The sequence below is a fragment of the Psammomys obesus genome, unplaced genomic scaffold (assembly GCF_907164565.1).
Source record: "Psammomys obesus unplaced genomic scaffold, mPsaObe1.curated_primary_1811, whole genome shotgun sequence".
NCBI classification, from domain to species: Eukaryota; Metazoa; Chordata; class Mammalia; order Rodentia; family Muridae; genus Psammomys; species Psammomys obesus.
This window is the reverse complement of record NW_026585644.1, coordinates 49,673,504-49,696,836: the sequence shown is the minus strand read 5'-3', so window position 1 is coordinate 49,696,836 and position 23,333 is coordinate 49,673,504. Positions and strand designations below refer to the sequence as shown.

The 23,333-nt window shown below is 45.0% G+C and overlaps 1 protein-coding gene across 2 annotated transcripts in view; it reads right to left on the bottom strand.

Annotated features, from left to right (window-relative positions):
- Prkce (protein kinase C epsilon) overlaps positions 1 to 23,333 on the bottom strand; it is a 484,873-nt gene that overhangs the window by 295,514 nt on the left and 166,026 nt on the right. For both annotated transcript variants that reach the window (XM_055619233.1, XM_055619239.1), the window contains exon 2: positions 8,925 to 8,988. In XM_055619233.1, coding sequence (XP_055475208.1) covers positions 8,925 to 8,988 — 64 coding nt within the window. The remainder of the gene's footprint in view (positions 1 to 8,924; positions 8,989 to 23,333) is intronic.

Sequence of the window (23,333 nt, the reverse complement as noted above, 5' to 3'; positions counted from 1 at the left end):
TGTGGGCCCACCAATAAGACTCTCCCCAACTGAGGTCAACAAATGACAGCCACTAGCATTGATCTCGAATGAGCGCCTTCAGTTCACGTGACCAGCCTAAACTGCAAGATACTATATAATAAGATAATATATAGTCTAGTCTCTTTTGTTTGTTGTAAGAAAAACAGAACTACTGCCCACAGGTGATCCACGCTAGGACCTGATTTGTCAAAATTCTCTATATCAGGAATATATAATTTATATATACATGTAGCTATCAAGTACCCACTGTCCTGGGGCACAGAATGAATGATACAAACAGAAATCCCTTGGAGATTACATTCAAGTCTGTGTGTGTGTGTGTGTGTGTGTGTGTGTGTGTGTGTGTCTGTGTGTGTGTGTGTGTGTGTGTGTGTCTATCTTCCCCTTCTGCTCTCCCTCCTTCCCGTCTCCCTTTCTCTCCTTTCTTCCTCTATGTATATACAGGATGTCTCTGCCATGACACACTGTACACTGGGAACAATGATCGTCTCTGGGGAAGGAATAAGGAAATTTGGGAAGGAAGGAAAAATTTCTTTTCTAGTTTACAATTTATGTGTATGAGCTATTTAAAATGATTTAAAAACAACAAAAAAAGGAATTAGGTGGAAATGTGACTGTTCCCTTACACAGAGGGCCAATGACTTGTCTCTGTCTAGGGATTACAACAGGCTCTAGAAATCCCCATTGGAGGGAAATGCCCCACGGAATACAGATCACAGATGTAGGGACAAAGAGCCCCACGGTTAATGCTGGCTACCTGTTTACTGCTCGAGACCCCTCTAACACCCAACGAGATACATTAAAATGAGAGGTTTCCTTGACCGCACTTCTGAGCAGAGCGGCAGAAGGGGCTAGCAGCTCTTCGCATGGAGCAGGTACTGAAGGGCCCCCTCAGCAGGTTGCCTGCACAGAGCCATTGCTTTCCCTGCCAGCTCTGCTTACTACGTTCCTGTAGTGCTGTTTCCGGCGGCAAGTGTTCCCTTAACACGTGACTTCCTGTCCCAAGCTTGTTCATCTACATAAATGTGTAGTTTTGCTAGCGTTGGTACCTTCTAGATGTTACCAACATAGAGCAAGTGGCTGCCATTGGGTGAAACCCCTTCCCTGGCCTTCCAGTCTGTCTTGCTCCTGACACTAACAATAATGGTGGCATGTGGTGCAAAGGAATGTTTTCTCTGCTACAGGTACCCATGGCTTCTTCTAGTGAATTCCTTTGAAACTGTAAGAAAGAGTGAATTCAAGGGAGATTATCTTTGTGCTCATGCGTGCTTCTCTCTCTCTCTCTCTCTCTCTCTCTCTCTCTCTCTGTGTGTGTGTGTGTGTGTGTATGTATTCAGATCTCCTCAGACTATACAAGCTCACACCAAAGGTTTACAATAAAAGAGGAAGATAAAAGCCTTGGCATTACCCCTAGATTAATGATGGCAAATGTGTTTGATTGTGAAAATGTAAGTGTTTCGACAACGCTAGGTAATAAGGAACATCAATAAAACTGTCAGCACAGGCCAGTTTCAAGTAGATAAAAGAATAGAATAATTGGTACAGAAGGACAACTCTCTAAATTAGATTAGATGAATGGAAATACCCTTTTCTTTTAAGCCAAGTCACGAGGACATTAACAACAGTAAATGATTCAATTATGGGCCATTTCAACCAAATATGATCTGAACTGCAAACATGATTTTCCCCCAAACCCTCTTTTATAAGATACAGAAATGATACATAACAACAGAGACAAGAGAACATGGAAGGAAATAAGGGACCCATGTCTTCACTGAGGACCTATCATAAACCCACCCTTTCTATAGTCCTTCCACATGACCATCCCTTCTGCAATTCAATCAGTAGTAAAACAAGCGCACAGCCAACAGAAAATATATATTTACACCCACATAATGGCAGACAGGAAGGAGTCTTGCAGAGAGAGAGTGGCTCCCAGTCTCTCTGGGTTCAATTCTGTTTTTCATCTGCTAATGGCTGGCATTTGGTATTGTTAACCATGGATGATTCATTTCAGAGGAACTGCTATGCATCTAGAGACCATTTAGAAGGAAATGGGGGTTTCTTGGCTTATTTCCCATTTGAGCATTTCAGCAAAGGCTCTTTGGGACACAAGAACTCCCTGACAGGGGTGGAGTCCCTGCTCTCCTGTGGAGTTCTTGGTCTCATCCATGCAGACAATCACTTCTAAGAACAAACAGTGATTCCATCGAGGCAAAGATGGACCTCCAAATCTGGACATCGAAGGATGTGCTCCGTGGGTTTGTGTGTCACAGGTAGCTAGTAGTTACACCAGGATAAGAGCCAGGAGTAAAGAGCACATATTAAAAGATCAATGTTTTTGAACATCTGAATGTTGTTAATCTTTATTTTCTGGACTCAACACACTTCTGGAAAATCTGACACATCACAGATGTCTAGGACGCACGTGAGGTGAACATGGCCAGAATCCTATTGCCTACGGGATATCCTACAGAGAAGATGGGTCAGTATCTCGCAGCTGGGTGTGGCTTGGGGAAAGATGGAAACTCTCATTAATGTCCTTATGAGGTTTCATATTAAAAACTGAACAGAAACTGAAAGAGAAAACAGGGGACTGTCTGGGCTTAATTTGGAGCAACTTAGAAAGGCTCTAGCCATAGTTCAGTGGTGGGCTACTTGTCCAGCGTGCTTGAAATCAGGAGTTTATTTTCCAGCCTGTAAAAAAGGAGGAAGGGGAGGAGGAGGCTGACGGGCTGAAGACCAAGTAGCCTGATTACCATAGGACTTTACCAGGTGTCTGAGTAGGAAAAGGGTGAATCCAAAGACATCTCACAGAGGGATGCTTTTCTTTGAACTTAACCTTCTAAATAACCTCAGTGCCATAGTTCTAACAGGCCTCTACCTACCCGATGTTCTGGATGTGATTAAGTTTGACCTGGAACACTCCCTTCCTCCTTGGGAATGTTAGAGAGACAGAGGCCTCTACCATGTGGCAAACGCAGAACAACTGCCATCAACTTTCAAACATGAATTGATCATTCATGGCACTCCACTTTCCTTGCTTGCATAGCATGACAATTTCTGCTTGCAATACTGATAATTACCTTTTTGTTTGGATGTTCCAAGAGAGTACACACTCCATCTGCCCTACTTCTCTTGTCAATCCTGTCATCCCTAAATATTGAAAGCCTCGAAGTCATCTTGGGTAACGATAAAAGGACTATCCCTGCTCACTGGAGCCTCGTCCCTCCCTCGCTGAGGTCCAGCATAAGCTCAGCCACTCCCTTCAGGTTCTGCTGGGTTATCCCAGTTCCAGTTTACTCCCTGGCGACTGACACCCAGTTCTGAACTCAATGCGAATGTGCTAGTCTTTGAACCTTCCTCCTACAAGAGTGAGGCAATGTTCCAATTCTTGAGACTACCGTCTTCCATTTTCCCCTGCCCTCCCCACTTCTCATTCCCCTAATCTAGCAATATACAAAACTGGGCTCGTTTGTTGAGATGAATTGGTGAGGATCACTCATTTGAGTAAGTGATTTCTTTTAATTTCCTGGCAGCCAGAAGGTACGGATCAAATAACATGGGCTTTAGAAAAGGCTGAATCCTTCACCAGCACCATGGAACCTACAGATGCTGTTGAGATGTGCCTTGCCCCCTGGGAGAGCCAAGGTGTTACCCTAAAGGCAGTGCCTGAATGCCTGCCATAAACACAAGACTCTAATGTCTCCAACAAAGAGTGGAACACTAGGAAATCCTGCTTGATTTAGATCAGATCTAGTTTCCAACCCAGATCTACAAGACCACATTACAGACAGCTGGAGAGGGGCTCTGCCATTCCTGAAACAGGGATCAGGAGCTTTCCTCTCCAAGAGAATGAAAAAGCAGCTCTGTCTACTTCTTTATGAAGGGGACTCTGGGGCCGCCTTTGGGTTAAAAGCTAAGAGCTTTGGCTTTATGTTCATGTTAAAGGCTTTCTGAAGAACAAAAATAACAATGACATCAGGGGGTCATTTCCATGTTGACAAACTCATTATGAGGGCTCTGACAGAGCAGAAGCCTGGGGAGGGGCCTGCAGTGTGCTCTAAAGGACATCTCTTGTCCTCTCAGCACTCTACTTCCATGTGAAGGTGATGGTGTCAAGCCCCTGGTTCTTGAAAATATCTACACATGCTTTTTTCCACAGCCAAGTGAAATGGGCTTCATCAAATCTGTCTTCTTGAGCAACTAGAAGAAAACCAAACAAAAAAACCCAGCAGAACGCTGCAAAGAGGAGTAAGATTTCAAAAACATACCTGCAGAAAGGCTAAAGGATTTGATGGATTCTGCCTGAAGAAGAGAGATTTAATAACTGACTTCAAACAGACGAAGGGCTTTACCCAGGGCCATCGAGAGCCTGGAGACCATGTGTCCTCAGTCTGCAGGAGCGGCGATGGGAGGAGCAGGGCTCCAACAAGAGATGTTGTTAACATTAACAAGCTCAGGACACAAACCAGTGGCTCTGGGATGCTCCACAGTGTCTGGCTGGGAACCACTTCACTTGGGGGAGGGGAGGAAGAAAGATGAAGAAGTACAACTACAGCTGGGTGGAAACTCTACAGGAACACCAGGCACAAAGCCATGTGTTCTTTAGTGGCAAGCTCTTCGCTTGCTCTCTGCTCTTGAGAACTCCACACCCAGAGTCAGAAGCCCGCCCTCCTATCGTTTCCCTGAAGAGCCTGCCTGCTGCTCTCAAGGTGACTCTGATGAATTGTACCTACCTCTTTGCTCTTGGGTCTCCAGACTCTGAATATTTACCGAGCATCTTGGTATGCATAAACACTTATAAACATAAACACTTATAAACAATTATAGTGACCCTTCCTTAGTATCTTTGGCAGGTTTACTTTAGTCTGAATTAGGCTTACACTGAGTGACAAGAATGAAATCTCCAAAATTATGTCCAAATGAAACTTCCTAATGTTGGCCCCCTTCTCTGGGTAAGGCATCCAAAGCTAAGCTGGTAATCACAACAGCCAGGATTTCAGCCCAGGTCTCAGGGATGCCTAGGGCCATGTTTTCTTCTAGAGAAGACATCAGCCATTTCAGCATCATATGACTACAGAAAAGAGGGGTAAGTGGGCCCTGTGTCCTGCTTCCGGCTTCTGAAATTCCACTTCCACAATGCACAATCCCACTGGGACCAGATTCAACTTCACTACGTGTGGTGTTTGTAGGGCAAAAGTCATTCAACTTATGCTGTAGACTGTACACTATTGCAGACACAGGTCTGTGGGCCCAACACCCAACAAGGCTGACTTTTTACTATTTATATTGCACTATTGTCTTTGAAGAACAATCTGAGATGAGCATTGTCCCTGGATGCAAAGCAGAGGAAGAGACCCCATAGGTCTCTTCCCTAGCCATCTCCCATCCAGAGAGCCTGAAAATGATGATGCATTGCTATTTTATTATAACAAATGAAAACCACACACAAATGACAGCAAAGGCAGAAATAGCAACTTATGCACACAGAAAAAGTAAACAATTTGAGAATTAAGTTGGTGTTTATACTTTTGTTACCTGAGCTAATTATACTTTGACCTAAATTTCTGGTGAGCCAATAGTACAAGGCTTACTAGGAAGCCAAATAGTTGCTATTCATGATGAAAGCCAAACTAAGGAATGCCACAGACTGGGGTTCACACACAAAAAAATTGTGTAGATATTAGTGAAATATCTGTGACAACACATGGCCCCCACCCCCACCCCCAAAAGTCCCTTTCTTTCAGCTCCTTCTATCAGCTGCAGATATGACCCACTCCTTGGCCATGAGCTCCAACAGATGTCTATTCAAATTACACTGAAGAATAACATCACCTGACCGGAAATGACCTTCAGTGCCATCAGGCCTGCCCCCTTATATCTGGGGCCAGGTTCCCTGGTTTAGTCAAAGCACACACTAGTCAAATCCCATTATGGTGAGCTGCACAGAATGTGCAAGTGGTGGAATTTTATTAGACAGCCAGAAATCTCATTATATCCTGCTCCAGCGGATATAAGCACCCAAACTTCCTAACAGCATGTTAGCAAGAAAAAGAACCTTTGGAACACCCTAGAAGAAGGGGGTGTAGTCACACTGTCACCCCCATACCTTTCTAAGCACTCTTTGGAATTTGCATGTGTTGTGAAGTGTGTGCAGTTTCTATGAATGTATTCTTCCCACTGATGGGGCTGGAGCATGGAGATAGGGTTTCTGAAATGATGCTGGTGGCAGAATAATAGAAACCTCATTCAGCCTCACTTCAACTCTCCTCTCAGGCTTCCACTGAACACATTAGCATTAGCACCTGAAAGGGGTATGGGCAGGGATCTGAGACTAGAGTGCATAGTCTGTAGTGCAACAGGGTAGCTGAACAATTGAGTTTCTCTGCGAATTCTCCTGTGTGGTCCCCGTCTGAGGGTTTATTTCACCCTCACAACCCTCATGCAACCATAACCACCTCCAGATTGAGAGCCCTATCAGGCCAGGGCACAGGACTGGGAAGACAGATGGGTGTGATACAAATGCAGCACTACGCAGGACAATGGCGTGTCCACCCACGGCTCCCAGAAGGGAATCCCAAGTCCAGGAACAGCAAAGGAAAACCAGAGCCCTCTTTTCTTTAGAGCAACACATGCTAGTACTTTACAGATCCTGGCATGTGTCAGTGTTTCTAAAGTAAACTCTATTTTCTTTAGATGAAAGAGATTTTTTCGAAAAAGACTCAGAATTAAACCCAATGAAAATTGCTTCACTTATTCACATGCAATAAAGCACAGAAATAAGAAAAAAAAACAATTGCTTCTGATTTATTTATTCATTCACTGTCCATCTCCTTTCTCTCTAATGTAAAAAAAATGTTGTTTATAATTTTGCCAGTCATTAATCTTTTTGAGGAGAAAGAAAATAATTTAAGCCTGCCCTTGGTTGCCCAGCATCTTGGCACAGGTAATACATGTTTAATTAAGGTTAGGGAAAGAACAGGAAAAAAGAAGTTGATTTTTGTTTACCAAACATTTTTCCAACATCTACAATCAGGATGCTATTGTAAACTCTCAAGTCTGAGGCTGGGATCAAATACTATGCTAAAAACGTTCAAGGCAATTACAAGCCTTCAATCTTTTGTTTGATTTGCTAATTTTTTTCTTGATTTTCAGGCTGGCTATAACCTCTTGTGCTCGGGACCTCTTTCTGCGTGGCCTCCAGAGTAGGTGAGATCTTGGACATACCACCTGTGCTGGGGTAGGCTGCTTTTTCTTAACTTGGCTGATTTATTTTGCATTAATTTTCTTTTAGGTCTTAAATATTTCATACTCTATATTGTTAAATCCTCAACTCTTCAACAGCATATTCTATTCTTGGCTGTTCTGTGCTGACAACAGCAAAGGGAAGTTGGGCATGCCAAACATAATTGCAATAAAGAACAGAATATGTAAGAAATCAAATCTGAAAGGATGCTCAAAGCTTTTAACCTGTGCCAAATCATCAAATCACATTAAAGGAGGCCCCAACTCTACTGTGGTCCCCATAGACACATGATTACTGCTTTATTCTGAACACCAGTTGAGACTGACAATAAGCCAGATGAAAGTTGTCAGGATCCACTATCATGCATATCATTTGCCTAGAACAGTGGTTCTCAACGTTCCTAATGCTATGAACCTTTAAAAAAATATAGATCCTCAGGTTGTGGTGCCCCCCCAACCATAAATTTATTTCATTCATGCTTCATAACTGTAGTAACTGTTATATAAGATGTGCAAGGTATCTGACCTGAGTCACCCACAAAGGGGTCTTGAGAACCACAGGTTTAGAACCTCCAGTTTAGAGCTTTTGACCTTACTTACTTAGGTTTCTTCCCATCACAGGCTTTACCCAGAGACTGTGTGCATGTGTACATGTGTGCGTGTGTGTGTGAGAGAGAGAGACAGAGAAAGAGACAAAGACAGAGAGAGAGAGAGAGAAAGAGAGAGAGACTTTGTGCTTCTATTCAGATGTGAGTTTATGAAAGGGCCAAGTCTTCCAGGTGGAGAGCTGAAGGTCAGGAATGTTCACCTTTCACTTGGGAACACAGACCTCAAACACCATTTCTTTCCCTCATCTCTAAGGCAAAGCCGTTATTATCTCCCAGTCTCTGTGCCATGCCACTAAGACAAACTCTTCTGTCTCCCTGCCCACAGAGAGCAAGGAGAGGAAAGGGGAGGCCAGGGAACACGTGAGTCCTGCCCTCTGCCCGTCCAGTGCTGAAAGCTGTCATAACTGCCTTGCACCTGTCTGAACAAGGCTGCGTTTTGCCTTCCCTTCCACCCTGCTTGTTGAGTCTTCACCACACTTACGCTTCTGCATTTAAAACATACTGAGTGAACAAAGGGGAGGAGGATCAAAAGAAGAGGATGTAAGAAGAAGAGTATAAATATCAGAGAAATTTTTCTGTGTTGTCTCATATCATCAGCTTCATTTGCCTTTGAAATAATTAGTAAAAGAATCTGCAAACAATCCAAAAAAGGAAGATTTTTAAAGTCTGACGCCTTGGTTGTTTCGCTTCCGAATACCGTTAGACCAACTGGTTTTACTTCCTTCTCACCCTACACAGCACACAGCCCACAGAAGCCTCCGGGGAGCCGGTGCCGCTCTGCTGGCACCTGCCCTGCACAGAGCATTTGGAAATGCCTGTGTTATTGGTCGCTCAGCAAGTCCGAAATCTCCTTCTGCTCCACCAGTAACAGATGGCTGGCTCCTTTTGGTGCACAGGCATAACATCTTCAAAATAACCTTCTCCCGCTGAAGCATGCCAACTAATTAAATGTCACTGTGATAACGTCCTGTCCAAGACGGGAAGGGAGAGACTCAGAGCCAGAGGCTCAACAGAAGAAGACAGGGATGAAAGGTCATGGTCTCCTACCTTCGCCCGACGACCCCGAGAGATCGATGATCACATACACTTTTCCTTCTGGCTCCAGATCAATCTGCAAGTAAAAAAACAACAGTGGGTCTGTTAGTGCATGTGGGCAGCTTGAGAGCTCCACATTTCCACCCGGAGCTGCTGTACCTCAGAGTCGCAGCTCTGCGCACTCACCAAGTGCTAAGTGAGTTTGGCACAAAAGAGCATCAGTGCTGACTGACCATCTACTGGGCTGCACCAGGTCTGAAGCACACCCAGAAGGCAGCTTCAATCAGCGGTTTTAAACTGGGAGTGATCTTGCTTCCCAGTGGATACTTGAAAACCTTCTAGAGGCATGACTGTCTAGAGACTGAGTGCCGCGGTTGGCAGAGAGCGTGCCATAACTGGTATCTAAAGGGTAGAGATGCCAGGGAAGTCGCAGGGCACAAGACGATCTCCACAGCTGAGAATCATCCCTACAAGGCCTACAAGGCCAACTGCATGGAGGTTGGAAGGCTCTGTGTTATGCCCCTTTACAGACATGAAACTGTGCTCAACGGTCCAGGCTAAGTGGCAGTGCTGAAATTCAAAGCCAAGATCGTCCAAAGAAACTTGTGTTCTTTATGCTTCCCCAGAAAACAAGAGAAGCCTTAAGACATCACTCCTGTTCTCAGTGATTAAAATCTCATTGGGAAGTTAAGAAATAGAACAGGGCTAAACCCAGTGAGTAAGAGGGAGAACAGAAAAACGAACAACAGTATGGAAGGATCCTGAAAGCAACAGAGAGAAGAGGTGTGAGAAGATAGAACAGAAACAAAGGCTCACAAGGTGCCCTATACCCTGATCCCCCATGTCAGGTCACTTGTTGGCTACATAAGTGTTTTGTGGCCCACAGATTCCAGCCGGGCTATAAAGCGAGTCAGTATTTCTAATTGCTCACCAATGAAGTTCTCCTTTCATCCACCACCTGCTCTCTCCCCCCCTCAAGCTCAGCTAACCTGCTATACAGAACCAGGTTGATGAAATCAGGCAGTGGGTTGGAAATTGGGGGAGGGGGTGCTGGACCTCTCAAGTTCAGACATCTTTGCACGGTAGGAACTCTTTTTTTTTTTTGCAAAGAGTGTGCAGAGAGTGGTAAAGCCTTGGGTCTCCAAGTCCACACCATGAAACTCTCCCACCTCCAATCATCCATCTGTATACACGGAGTTCCAATAGGCAAAGCAGTGCCAGGCTCTCTCCCCAACAAGCTGTGCATTTCTTAAAAACAGGAGCCACCATCCCCTCCTGTCATTCTCCCACACCCCCAGGAAAGATCAAGTGTACACTTAGCAAGTCATCCTTCGGAAGAGGCAGTGAGCTGGACATCTCCTGCTTCTTCAAGGTCGAGGGCAATTAATGCCTCCTCTCTGAGGCTTTCTAGATACTCCCACCAGAAGGCATTCCTCCCTCTTCCAGGTTCCCACAGCACAGGAGACATGTTCTAATCACAGTTTCTCTTAAACTGTAGCACGATGCCCATGTAGTTATCCTCCCTGCTAGGCAGAAAGTGTGAGGTCCACATGTCCAACTTCTGCTCGTTTATCTTGGTCAGAAAACACCCCAAACCCATTCATACAGGTGGGAACAGGACTTCTAAAGTATATTCAGGGTTTCTAAAGTATATTCTGGGCCCCTCAGCCCTTCAAGCCTCCGTCCCCAGGGAGGAGAACAGACTAGTGCTTTGCACTGTAGTGGCGTCTGCATGACACTCAGAGAGGGGAGCTGAGGTGGCTACATGATGAACATCTACTGTGAGCCCCTGTGAGAGGCACAAAAACTGAAGTGGAGCTAATGTCCTCTCCAAGTCAACCCATACCCTTTCCAGAATTAAGGTTTGTAGAGCCTCTCAGGAGCCCCGTTGCATAGCTAGAATTAGCCTGTCATGGTTGGGAGTGTTTTCTGTCTGCTTCAAAATTTCATTTATATCAAGGAATCTTCTATGGATTAGAAAACTGGGGTGAGTTCAGGCACTGTCTGGTCAGAGAGTGAAGGAGGGCAGTGAGCAGATTTGGGCCACCCTCAGTTACCCCACAGAATCCATTCGCCTGAGCCTGGGATCCAGATGAGAACCAAATACCCAACTAGGATCCTACACAATGACTTCTCTCATCATTCCACAAGAGTTCATGATTTTAAATGTGTGGGTAAAGCCAGGTTTCCCTAGACCTCTCAAACACTACTACAACCCCACAGAAACACACCCCAATGCCAGCAAGGAGTTACAGGCAGGAGAATCAGCCCTTGGCCTTGCTGAATAGCAAGCACTAAACCAGAATTCTGTCTCTGCCAAAGTTCAAAATGATCAGGGACCCTTTTGCCCCGGAGCATGGAATTCAAATGATGAATGCCTTTTGGAGATTAAATCATCTCTGCTAACCCCCAAACAAAATGAAACACTTTCTCATATCCTCCAAGTCAAAGATTTCCCACGGCTGCAGGCGGTATTGAGGAAGCACAATACTATCTGTGAAAGGCGGGGAAGAGGACAATGAAGGAATGAGATGGGCAGCGAGGCCTATCCAAAGGCGGGTACTACAACTATCTCTGCGAAAGGGGAGTTGGGACTCATAGCCGGGAGGACAGTTCATTGATAGTAGAATGTATTAGGATATTAACATTCAAGATAGCAATCAGAAGCCATTTTAGCACCCACTGCTCCCCCAATGCTGGCGAACTGTATTTCCCAACAGAAAAATAGAAATTAAGCCATTAAACATGCCAAAAGCAACAAAGAGCTTTGCAGGCTGAGCAGATGGCTGCAGCACCGGCCAAGCCCCAGTCAGCCAAGTGAGGAGGCTTTCCATCCAGGGCGGCAGGACTTCAGTGTCGGTGACTGGAGGGGTGGCCGAGTACAGAGGGTAGTAGAGTGGTCCAACTTCACAGCCAAGTCCGTTTCATCACAAATCCTGCCCATGGTTGCACAGCACAGATAATGATGCAATGCGCATCCCCAGGCCTGCACAACTCTGCAATCTATTAGCAGGCATCAGAACCAGGCAGCTGGAATGACTTATGGACAGACCCCATACCTCCCTCCAACCATGCACAGGAAAGTTCTGAACCACTCCTAAAATGCAGGCTCATTCCACTTGCTCCAGAGGTAGCTGTATTCATAAAATCTTTTTAGACTTCTTACCTCTCCTGGACAGACTTCTGAGCTACTTTCCTTTTCTCTTAGACTATGATCCCCCTTCAAGCTAAATCACCATTGGCTTCTTCTCTAGCCAAGGCCAGAAGCCAACAAAACAGTGGGGGAGATGACCACAGCCCTTGGCTTCATACCAGGCCTGAATCCCAGTTTTGTCTCTTACCCGCTGAATGACCTCAGCCAATTATTTCCTCTCCATAAGCCTTGGCTTCATCTGTGAAATGGGTTGTCATGGAAATTCCATGAGACGAAAATGCAAAGCGCTTGGCACTGAGAAAATACTCAATGTGTGGAAAAAAGAGAACTGACTGGCTAGATGGCCTGAAGCAAGTTGAGTCTGGAAGATGGCTTATCAGGTAAAGGCGCTTGCCACTAAGTCTGATGATCTAAGTTTCAATCCCAGATAGTGGAAAGACCCAACTCCTTTAAGTTATCCTCTGACCTCTCTTTATTAGTGTCACGGTATACATGAGCACAATACATACATACGTAACACATGCATGTCTTCAAGTTCCTCCTTTATAGTCCACAGCTTTTTCTACTCTAACAATCCCCCTTCCACGTTAAACAAAAGTCATTTTTTAATCCCAAGCTGAAATTACTATATGTTATTACAGGCTATCAGGTGACTTTTTAGTGATACTGTGACTATGAAAAAAGATAAACCTTGTACATAGTCTAGGGGAAACCCACGTGCAGGCAAGGCACTAGACATCAGAAGGTCCATGGTGCCAGGAGAGATAGAAAGAAGGGATAATTACAGGTTTCCTTGAGCTTCTACTTTGCTTCAGACACTGAGCTGTGTCCTTCACCTGCCTTGGGGTCCTGAGGCTCTTGCGAGGTCAGTGATAGTCTTCTGCTTCCAGACAGGAACTGGGAGCTTTCTGCAGGATGACCTTATCATGCAAGGGATTGATTCTGCATGAACTCCGAGGTCAGACTCAGGTCCCCTGCTACACCTATCCCACAGAGGCTTCTCTGATAGCCTGTCTGGGGAGTCCTCTTCCCAGGCCCATCCCCAGTGTCCTCATTCTGCTCCTCAGTGGCCATTGGCTTCCCAAGCCCAATCTTTTTAAGGCGCATCCTCAGCACTGCAGTGAGCCAGGGGGAAGGTCTATGTGAAGATGCCATTCATTCCAATGAAGGACAATGCCATGGAGACGGAACAAACGCCCAGAAACTTCTGCAGCAGCAGTGTTTCAAAAGCAAGGACTCACACGGACTTCAGGGCGGTGCCCGCTTTCAAAGCCCTTCATGTGTCTGATTTTATTTATCCCTCGTGATTTACCTGTGAGGTGACAGGTACTGTGTCGTCTGTGAATATGAATCACATGCGATAGCACACACCTGTAATCTCAATACTCACTATAAGGACAGGGAATATGCGTGGAAGGCAACCCTGGATACATAACAAAATTTCTATTTCACAAAAGCTCAGTGGTAGAGTGTTTGCTTAGGAGCACAAGGTCTGGGTTCAAACTCTAGCACGGCGAATGAATGAATAATTTTAAAGCTGGGGTTAAAGCGGATGAGTAGCCAGTGTATGTACCCACGGTAGCCGATAAGTGCTCACCTGCTACATGACACCAGGGCCATCTTGAATCTCTTGTGTCTGGGAATGGATTTCCTATAGCTGAGTATTATAGAGAGCTCAAAAGAGCTTGCACATTCCCAACCCCAGCTCCTAATTCTTCAGGCGGGGATCCTTCCAGTACCCCACACCCCACACCAGAGTTCCATCAGGAATGCTGACACAAGTTGTCTTGAATAATCAGAACTCCGCTGATGATCAGTGGCCAACAACCTCCTTTCCGGCAGGGTATATCAGGCTTCGGGGACCCACACCAATCCGTGCCTGTGTCTGGAGGGCCAAGGGCCTCCCGATCATGTCCCCGCTAAGCACAGGCCAAATCTCACCTTAAGTCTCTAGATCAACTCTCCCCAGGCCTGGCACAGGCCTGAAACCTGAGTCTCACTTCTTTCTCTAACCATCCACAGGCAGCGAGCTGGGAGGGAAGCAGAGATGGCAAGAGAGGCTCAGACTGGTCTGGTTCCATCTACAAGGACTCATATAATTAAATATTTGTTTCTCGTTCTTCCTTACTGAAGAGGGTACTACAGGAGGTAGAAGAACCATCCAGAAAGGAAGCCAAGCTTAGCGGTTCAGGTGTGTAATCTCAACTACTCGGGAGGCTGAGGCAGGAGGCCCATAAATCTAATGCCTGCCGAGGCCATAATTGGTTTACGGCTAGTACTGGCAACTGAGTAGGACTTAACTCCAAATCCAGTGAAACGTTCAGGAGATGGCTCAGTTACTCAGATGCCTGCTGCCTAAGTTTGAGGATGTGAGCTCCGATCCCTAGCCCATGTAAAAGGCAGGTGTAAGGGCAAGTACCTGTAACCCCAGTACTTACGGGGTGCAGAGACAGGAGAGTATCTTGAGTTCGCTGGCTAGCCAGCCCATAGGTGATCTCCAGGTTGAATGAGGGGCCTATCTCAAAAACTTAAGATGTAAAATGTTTGAGGAAAAAGGACACATGGCATCAGCCTTTCACTCGTGTGTGTGTGTGTGTGTGTGTGTGTGTGTGTGTGTGTGTGTGCGCGCGCGCGCGCGCGCATGTGAAGTGAGAATTTGGGTTTCTTTAAAAACCATGTGACTATGTTTTAGTTTTAATCCCAGGTGTGGGAATATGGGGCTGCTTCAGACTGTTCACAGCCACTAACTGTGACTGTCTTGTGCTTCAGGAGGGGCATGGTTTTTGCCAGCTGCAGATAGTTTACATTTGGAACTCTGAGCACTCTTGAGAACCCTGAGAGGGCCTGTGGGGGCTGCTGCCACCCCTGCCACCCTGCCATTCCTGCTGTTGCTGGTCACTGCCACTCTGTGTTCCTGCTGCTGCTTTTGCTATTGCTAGATTGCTGGTTGCTGGTACTCTGGAAGACTAGAGGAACTAGATGCCCTAAACAGCAAGAGGTAGTCTAAAGAGATCTATGTCCCCGTTCCCCTCTAACCTTCCTTGCCTACTTAGTATTGAGGGTTGGAAAGGATTGGGGCGGAGAAGGGTGGTAGACATAGGAACCCAAATAAGTGGCCAAAAGCTCAGATACGTGTGTGTGTGTGTGTGTGTGTGTGTGTGTGTGTGTGTGTGTGTGTGAATTTGACCATAGTCCATTGTATACAAATAGTATATTGGAAAAAATTTAAACATAAAAATTAAAATCACAAAAGCACTGCACTGAGCAATGTTGAAGTCACTCCCAAGTGCAGATTTGGAATCCAGCAGCTAATTCTGCAGCTCTTCCCCTGGGAGGAATCCACTACTCATTTCGCTAGCAGCCCACACTGACTGGTCAAGGGGCTGTGGGATCAGGGTTCCACTCTGACAGTGGACGGCCATAGCAACTGCTTCTATAAAACAGTGGGGTGAGGGAGATTGTTTCTTTCTCAAATGACTCTCACTGCCGTGTAAAGCTATTGTGCAGGGGATGGCGCAGTCTGTTATGAAGGCGGGAGACCCTGAGTTCAGATACCCGGCACCCATGTGAGAAAACTGAGCACGGTCATGTTTGTTTATCCCTCCAGCCTGTGAGGACAGAGGCAGATGCCAGGAGTCCCCGGCCAGCTAGCCCAACCCAAGGGCATCAGGTTCAGTGAGAGACCCTGTTTCAAAAATTAAAATGGAGGAGGCTAAGAGGAGCTTCCTGACACTCTCCTCTGGCTTCCAATTGTGCACATGACTGCGCTCACCCTCTCCAATGCACACTCACTGTATATCATTATATAGGCTTTTGTGTACACCTCTGCAGGGCAGGGCCCTCTCTGTCCTGCACGCAGAAGGGATTTAATCAGCATCTGTTTGTGTGGTGCTTGGGATCGAACTCAGGGCCTCAGGCATGCTAGGCAAGTGCTCTTCAGCTGAGCTACAGCCCCAGAACTAATGGATGTCTGCACATGTTGCCTCGACAAAAGCATGTCTTATTAACTTACTTCAACATCCGCAAATGCTGGCTCTGCCCAGGAGGAGGATGAGGGGATGTGCTTTGAAGATTGTACATCAATCTGTACACAGATGTCCACGGCAGCAACGCTCCTGAAGAGCCCCAGACTGGAAGCAACGCCATGTTCTCCAGCAGGTAAAAACATAAGTAAGTCATGCTGCGGCCACATAATGGAATCTTGCTTAGCACGAAATGTGAATAAATTACCGATACTCCTAGGAATGTCGTGCCAAAGACACCAAACACCATATGGTTCCATTTATAGACGGTCCTGAAAACAAGCAACACTAATTTACAGTGACAAGAGCCACAAGGGGGTAGAGGTGACCAATGACTGCCAAGAGGCAGGGAAGAAGATGGAGACTGTCTCCGTCTCAAAGGTCGCGGCGGCGGGCTGAGCGCGCGCACGGGAGGACACCCGTCAGGCTGTGCGCTCGAAATGGCGCCGCTGGCAGCATGGGGGCTGCTTCTCAATGGAGCTGCTCTTTATAAAGAAGGGGAAACCTTCCCAAAAGGGTTCCTCCACAGGCTTCCTTTAAGCAATAAATCATCTTTTTTTCCACCCTCGGAGCCCTTAAAATTTCAGGTTCCATTTTTAAAACCGAAAAGACTCATTCAGAGTTTTTTCACGAGCACATCTGTCACCCAACATAATGTACACCTACCCGCGTGGGCGCACACGTTCGCACACCGCCCCCGCGCGCGAACACACTCCCAGGCACACAGCTGAGCCACCCTCTCCTGTCGGCTGTGATCAAAATACAATAATAGCAAGAGAAACGCATCCAACACGTAGGCTCAAGAGTCTGCCGAATTATTCAAGCCTCCTTCTCTGGCGTGTGGATCGCCATTTCCTCACAGATAAAAGAATACGATTTTGCCAAATGTTCTGTGGTGATTTGTGGTGGACCAAATAACCTAAATCTACAGGAAAAAGCTAAATAGGAAAGTAAGTAAAAAAAAAACAACAACAACAACAAAAAAAAAACCATCATTTGCTATGTCATTCTAGACATAAAGAAAGAAAAGAAGTTGAAAAAGCTCTAAATGTGCTGCCTGGTAGAATCTCCACTGTTGAGAAGCGGGAACAGCAAGATGCAGTGTATCTGCTAAAGTGCTGTGCAAACCAAAGGCGTTCAAGTGTGGGTGTATACACACACACTCCAGAGACAGCCTTTCTGCAGGGACTCTTGTTTACAAGGTTGTTCTTAATTTGTATTTGTTTTTAATCCCCCCTGCCCATCTCTGAGCGTGTGAGTGTAGGTGGACACATGTTTAAAGCACACGTGGAGGTGAGGAGACAACTTCCGGTGCTGTCCTCGCTCTCCTTCCACCTTGTTCCAGGCAGGAACTCTGTGTTTGCTGCTGCATTGACCAGGCTAACTGGCCCACAGGCTTCCTTGGGTTCTCTTGTCTCCGCCTCGCATCTCACTGTGGGAACACTGTGCTTACAGAACGCACTGCCTTGCCTGGCTCTGTGTGGATTCTGAGGGTCTGAACTTAAGATTCTCACCCTTATGAGGCAAGGGATTTACCCACTGAGCCACCTTTCCAACCCCCAGAAGCACATTTCATCAACAGGAAACAGGAGCCACCTCATAAGATCGACACCATGGGACATGGAGACCAGAAGCGGATCTTTTCTATTCCCAATCCGTTTGTTTAAATATTTTCATCCAAAATAATTTCTTATAAAGTTTTAAGTCATCGCCTCTTTACAAAATAAAATGTCCTTTCAAATATGTTGGCTGTTCCAACCTTCTATCCCCAGAGAGTGGCTGGCTTTGGCTACTGGACACACCTTAATAAGTGTCTCTCAAATCTGGCTGGAACACTGATTTTTCCATCCCTCACAGCCAGATCACGGGAACCAACTGCAAAGCAGCTACCCTGTGAATCTCACATGTCTAGACCAGAAACCTGCATTACACATCTCAGCTCTCCATAGGCCATAAATGCAGTAAGCACAAGTTAACGTGCACTTCCTCTTTCCAGTGGCTCAGAGATTGTCCTGAAGAGCTAGCAGCTTCTGCTGGTGACAGAGGTGCGATGGTTTACAGAGCATGGCCTGGTCATGGTATAGTGTTCCTAGCTCAGAAGAAAATGGCAATACACAGCTATAAGCCCTGACAGAAGGTGATGAGCACAGACAGAACAAAGAGCAGGAAATGTGATCCTTTACCCTTGCTGTTCAGAAATGAAAAGCTCCCTGCTACTAGCCTGCGTTCTGTTTGGGAATAGTCTCTCGGCCTGAGTGCATCAGATCTATGCTTAGTTTATTTTCCTGTTTCTCACAGTACACCAGGATGGCTCCGAGATGAAGTATACAGACATTGACCCTAGCCTGCCTGGGTTCGAATCCCAGCACTGACTGCTACAAGCTGTGTGGCACTTGCTTTGATTTCATCATCTCCTTGTGAGCTATTCTTTGAGCCCCTGCTTCATAGCTAAACAAAACAAAACAAAAACATAGATGCATTTTGGATACAACAATGAAAGCAAAGGTCCTGCAATGTCCCACTCGAGGTCCTGAGTCCAAAGCACATGAAGCCCACAGCAAAACAGCCAGGCAACAGGATGCAGGCTCCCTAAGAGGAGGCAATCATTGCCCTTTGGGCATATTTCTGTACAGTGATATTCTGGAGATCAAGTCTGATTCGTTATTGCTCTGCCTCATACAGTTGGAACCCTGCCCTCTGAGAAAATTAACAGTTTTGTAAAGATTGTGGAAGCATGAAATGTAAGAGTCAGAAACGCTTAGAAATGGCTTGGTTCAAAAACACAAACATAAATTAAAACAACGGTAAGATCTTTTTTTCCTTTGGTTTGCCAAATTGACCAATTTTTCTCTTGGGCTATGTATTTCTGTGTTACTTAGAACTAAAATATAACCCGAACTGACTATAATGATGTGTTTGTTGTTTTTCAGAAATCAAAACCTAGTTGTCTGCTTATGATGAGCCTTCTGCCCCACCAATCCCAAGCGGGACTAATTTTTTAATAATCCTCATTTGAGTTTTCTCTCTCGGCTACTGCCATGCCTCTAAAGAGAATGCCTAAATTCCTGGTTTCTTATTCTAGGTGTTTTCTTTCCCTTGCAGCTGCAATAGATGAGGACTTGGTTCAGCTAACAACACCTTCCTCCTCATTTCCTTTCCACAAAGCATTCTATGTCCTGGATTCTCAGTTCTTAGGCAGTCGATCAAGGTCAGTGGTACAAGCTTGCTTTGCATATATGGGGCCCCAAGTTTGATCCTCAAAGACACAGCCACTATTTTTCTATACAACTGGAAAAAGACTGAAGTGTCAATTTCTCATCACATCGACTCCAGACTATCTCTTGACCCTGAACATTATAATAAGAAACATCTCTCTCAGCCCTGCCTATCCTTGGCCTCCCCTATCCCTACTCCTTTGTAATTTATACCTTAACTCTTGGACACTCAAGGCTGACCATGCAGACATTTTGGTCTCTACCCACCATTAAGTTCCATGCTTTGTTATAGAGTGGTTCTGAAATCTGAATATTAATATCATTTACATATGATGGCTTTGTAAATTGCCTATCTATACACTTACATATTTGTAACTACAGTCACATTCTTACAAAATGTGGCAACTCACATGCTATTCAGTGGGCAATATACCATCATCAGACTCAAATGGAGTTTTCATTTTTCATTCTGCCAGGTGCTTTTCTATAATCCCCATGGTTTCCCAGGATCCTTTTATTTTTCTAGGACTTGCCCTGCTGGAGCCCCACCAAGACTTTCCTCCCTGATTTGGCTCAGCGGCTTTCTAGGTTGGTGCTGAGCTACAGCCAGCTCTTCACTCTGCTGGATGTAGACACTGTCCTCAGAGTCTGTTCTCTCTTGTTCTGGGTTGTTGCTAGAAAAGTGTACTCTGACTGAAACGCTGATTAGCAATGGGTACGAAGCCAGTGTTCTAAGACTCTGTATGCTTGGCCTCACAAGTGAACGATGGCTTGACTAGATAAAGAATTCTAGGCTGAAAACCGTAATCTATCAGAACTTTCTTTTAACATCAACACTGCTAATAGACTCTGATGTCAGCCTCACTTTGGTGGCTTAGCATGAGGCAATGCTTGCTTGTTTTGTTTCCACTCTGGAAGTCTGAGGTCCTTCTTCATCCTCCCTGTTGTGAAATTTTACAAGGACATGCCTCAGGGAGGCTTTTTTGATCATTGTGCCAAAACTGAACTTGTGAAAGCCACTCTTCTATTTATTTTTAATCCTTTGTTGTGGGCTTTTTTTCATTTTCATTAAAAAAAAAAATCAGATGTTGGGTCAGGAGAATTGTTCCTAGGTGTCTTACCATGTAAATACGTTTTTATTCCATAGTCTAGATTTCCTGGACTTTATCTTACAACCCTTTCACTGAACTTACTATTTCTAAAAATACATTACGTTTCCGCATATGCCTTCCTATTTCCTGGGGCTCTCTTTCCTTCTTCTGGTACATACAGCGCATTTCAAAGGATATGATCTTCATCTGCCCTTAAGGTTAGATAAGGGAACCCTCCTTTATAACAGGGAGCCCTTGAAAGAGACATGGTATCTTCTGGAAAGAAGATAACTTCCACATCATTTTTCTAACTCTCCCCAAACATTTTACTGTTTCTTTTGCAAACGGCCTTCCAACTTTTCACCCGGGGCAGTCAGCCTGATTCTAGATCCTTCAACAAAAAGAATGGGAGCTGTACAGCTCTACAGCTAGGTCTTTCAGCTAGGCTCCTGTTTTCACTCCTGCCTTTGGGGTAAGCATCCTCCCAGCCTGGAGCCTTTCAGAGCTCTGCAGAGAAGCAGTTTCCATGCTGGGCTCCAGGTCCTGTATACCAGTGCTGCGGCCCTTTAATACAGTTCCTCACGTTGTGCTGACCCCAAACTTAAAATTATTTCATTGCTACTTAATAGCTAATTTTTGCTACTGTTATGATTTGTAATGTAAATATCTGCTATGCAGGATATCTGGTATGTGACCCCTCGGGGGGTCACGGCTCACAGGTTGAGAACCGCCACTCTGTCCTGTTTTGAACTGAGGCTCTTCAGTACCTCTAGTCTGCTCCACTGGGTAGCTGCCCCACAATTTCCTCCTTTCCACAGACGTGTAATAAGCGTGCTGCTGGGCTCTTTCTGCTCAGAGTTGTTACAGATTCCGCCACCCTTTACCCTTTTCTGTTGTGTACATGGAATCTTTAGTGGGCAAAGAAGCAAACACATTTGCCCCAAGAAAACCTGGTATAGAAATTTCCAAAACATGTCACCTGAAATGATGTTCTGCAGAGCTGCTAAGAATGAGGGAGAAGGAGACGCTCACATGAAAGTGTGCCACGGAACGCAAACTGCTGCAAAATTTGTATGGAATATTTTGGCATTATACAACAACAGCAAAAACCGAAACAAAACAAAAAAACTCTTGACCTTGCACTTCTGCTTTGGGGAATTTATCCTAAATCACATCTGTGCAAAAAGATTTAACACAAAGATGATCATTACAACATTTTAAAGAGCATAAAATTAGAAAGCAATGGTTTAGTTAATAGTTGATTTATCTAAATAAATGGTGGCCTATTGAAATCATTATATACTATGCAAAAATATTTAAGATTATATTTAAGAACATGAAAAACTATCCCTAATGTGGTAATAAATGTTAAACTTAGCCTATAAAGGAATATGTGTCCTCTGATCCAATCTTGTACAGTCCAGCGTGTCACAGATACACTTAAACATACGATTTAAAAAAGGATCTATGGAAAAGTGGAATACGATGATTTTGTGTGTGTGTGTGTGTGTGTGTTCATGAATAGTTTTTAAACTTTCTACCTTTCTCCTAGTTTCCATCACACTTCTTGGTTAAAAATAAATGTGCTATTCTTTGAAGACTATTATGTAAATCCCCTTATTCACAAGCAAAGAAACTAAGGCACAAAGAGGTTAAGAAATTCATTCAGGCATTTTAGCAAACTGCTTGAAGCCAACAACCAGAAAAGAGAAGCTTGGTTGTCTTACTTTCTTTCATTTTGGAATACAAGTTAAAAACGGGGCATGATTTTAAAATTGCGCATCTCCACAAAAGTTTAATGTTCAGGTCGATGGTAACAGTGCCGCCCACTCCTGAGCAGCTGGAAGAAGCCAGGTGAGCTGCTATAGATGGACACAGGGGTTTACATACACTAAGAAAGAGACTGAGAGTAGCAGTGGCTGTCCTAGAGGGCCCAAGCCTGGCTCCCAGAACCCACGCTGTATGCGGCTCACAGCCACTTGTAACTGCAGTTACAGGGATCTGATGCCCTCTTCTGCAGGCACCGGACATACATGACACAAACATCTGCATCAATAAGAAAAAAAAATCTTTAAGAAATGAGCTAAACTTAATATAGTTTGTTTTAGTCACATGCCTCTTCTGTATGGTGAAGTTGTTCCGTCTGTGTGTGGAGGAACGAAGGGTGATGCAGCCACTTGTTTTCATATTTTATACCTTTCATGTAACAAACTGTCATAGACAGACCTCACTGGTCAGAGGTTGAGCAAACACCTGTGTATGGTGTGTCCATACAGCCCCCCTCACCAGGCAGTCAAGGCCACCATCTTCGTTTCCACGAACATACAATGGAATGCATTCTCTTCTCTGTCTTGGATGCTCAATAAAACAGGAAAGGGCCTCTAAGAAAAACCAAGCATACATCTCAGACTGGCATCAGGTAAAGTAGGATTTATTTAGGCAAGTCAAAATCAATGCCAATATACCCTCAGATATTCCTCTCTTGACTGCCGTATGCTAGTAGCCAATTTTGAAAACATTTTTAAGTTTATGTGAAAACTGTGGAGTGATGTAAATCAGAAGTGTGGCACAGCTTTCCATTTTCTGAGATGGAACCTATCTTTACACATAATGACATGTTTGAATGTTCAACAGCCTTTCCCCATAACAAAGTGAACACATACAGTTTCAGGTACAAATTATATATGAAAGCGAGGACTATCTGTTTTCTGAAAATGAACAGCTCTCATTATGCAGCCAGGCCTTGTTTGCTACATTTATGAAGGCTAGGCCTTTACAAATGAATGGGTTAATACAGACAGACAGAAAGCTGGTCACCTTTCTCAGAAGCTCACACCAACAAGTCAACTAAAAGGGAAAATACTTCCTTAAGTGCAGACAAACTGAAATTTGCACATCCAAGCTCTGCTTGTTAAAATGCTTCCTGTGGTGAGGGGGGG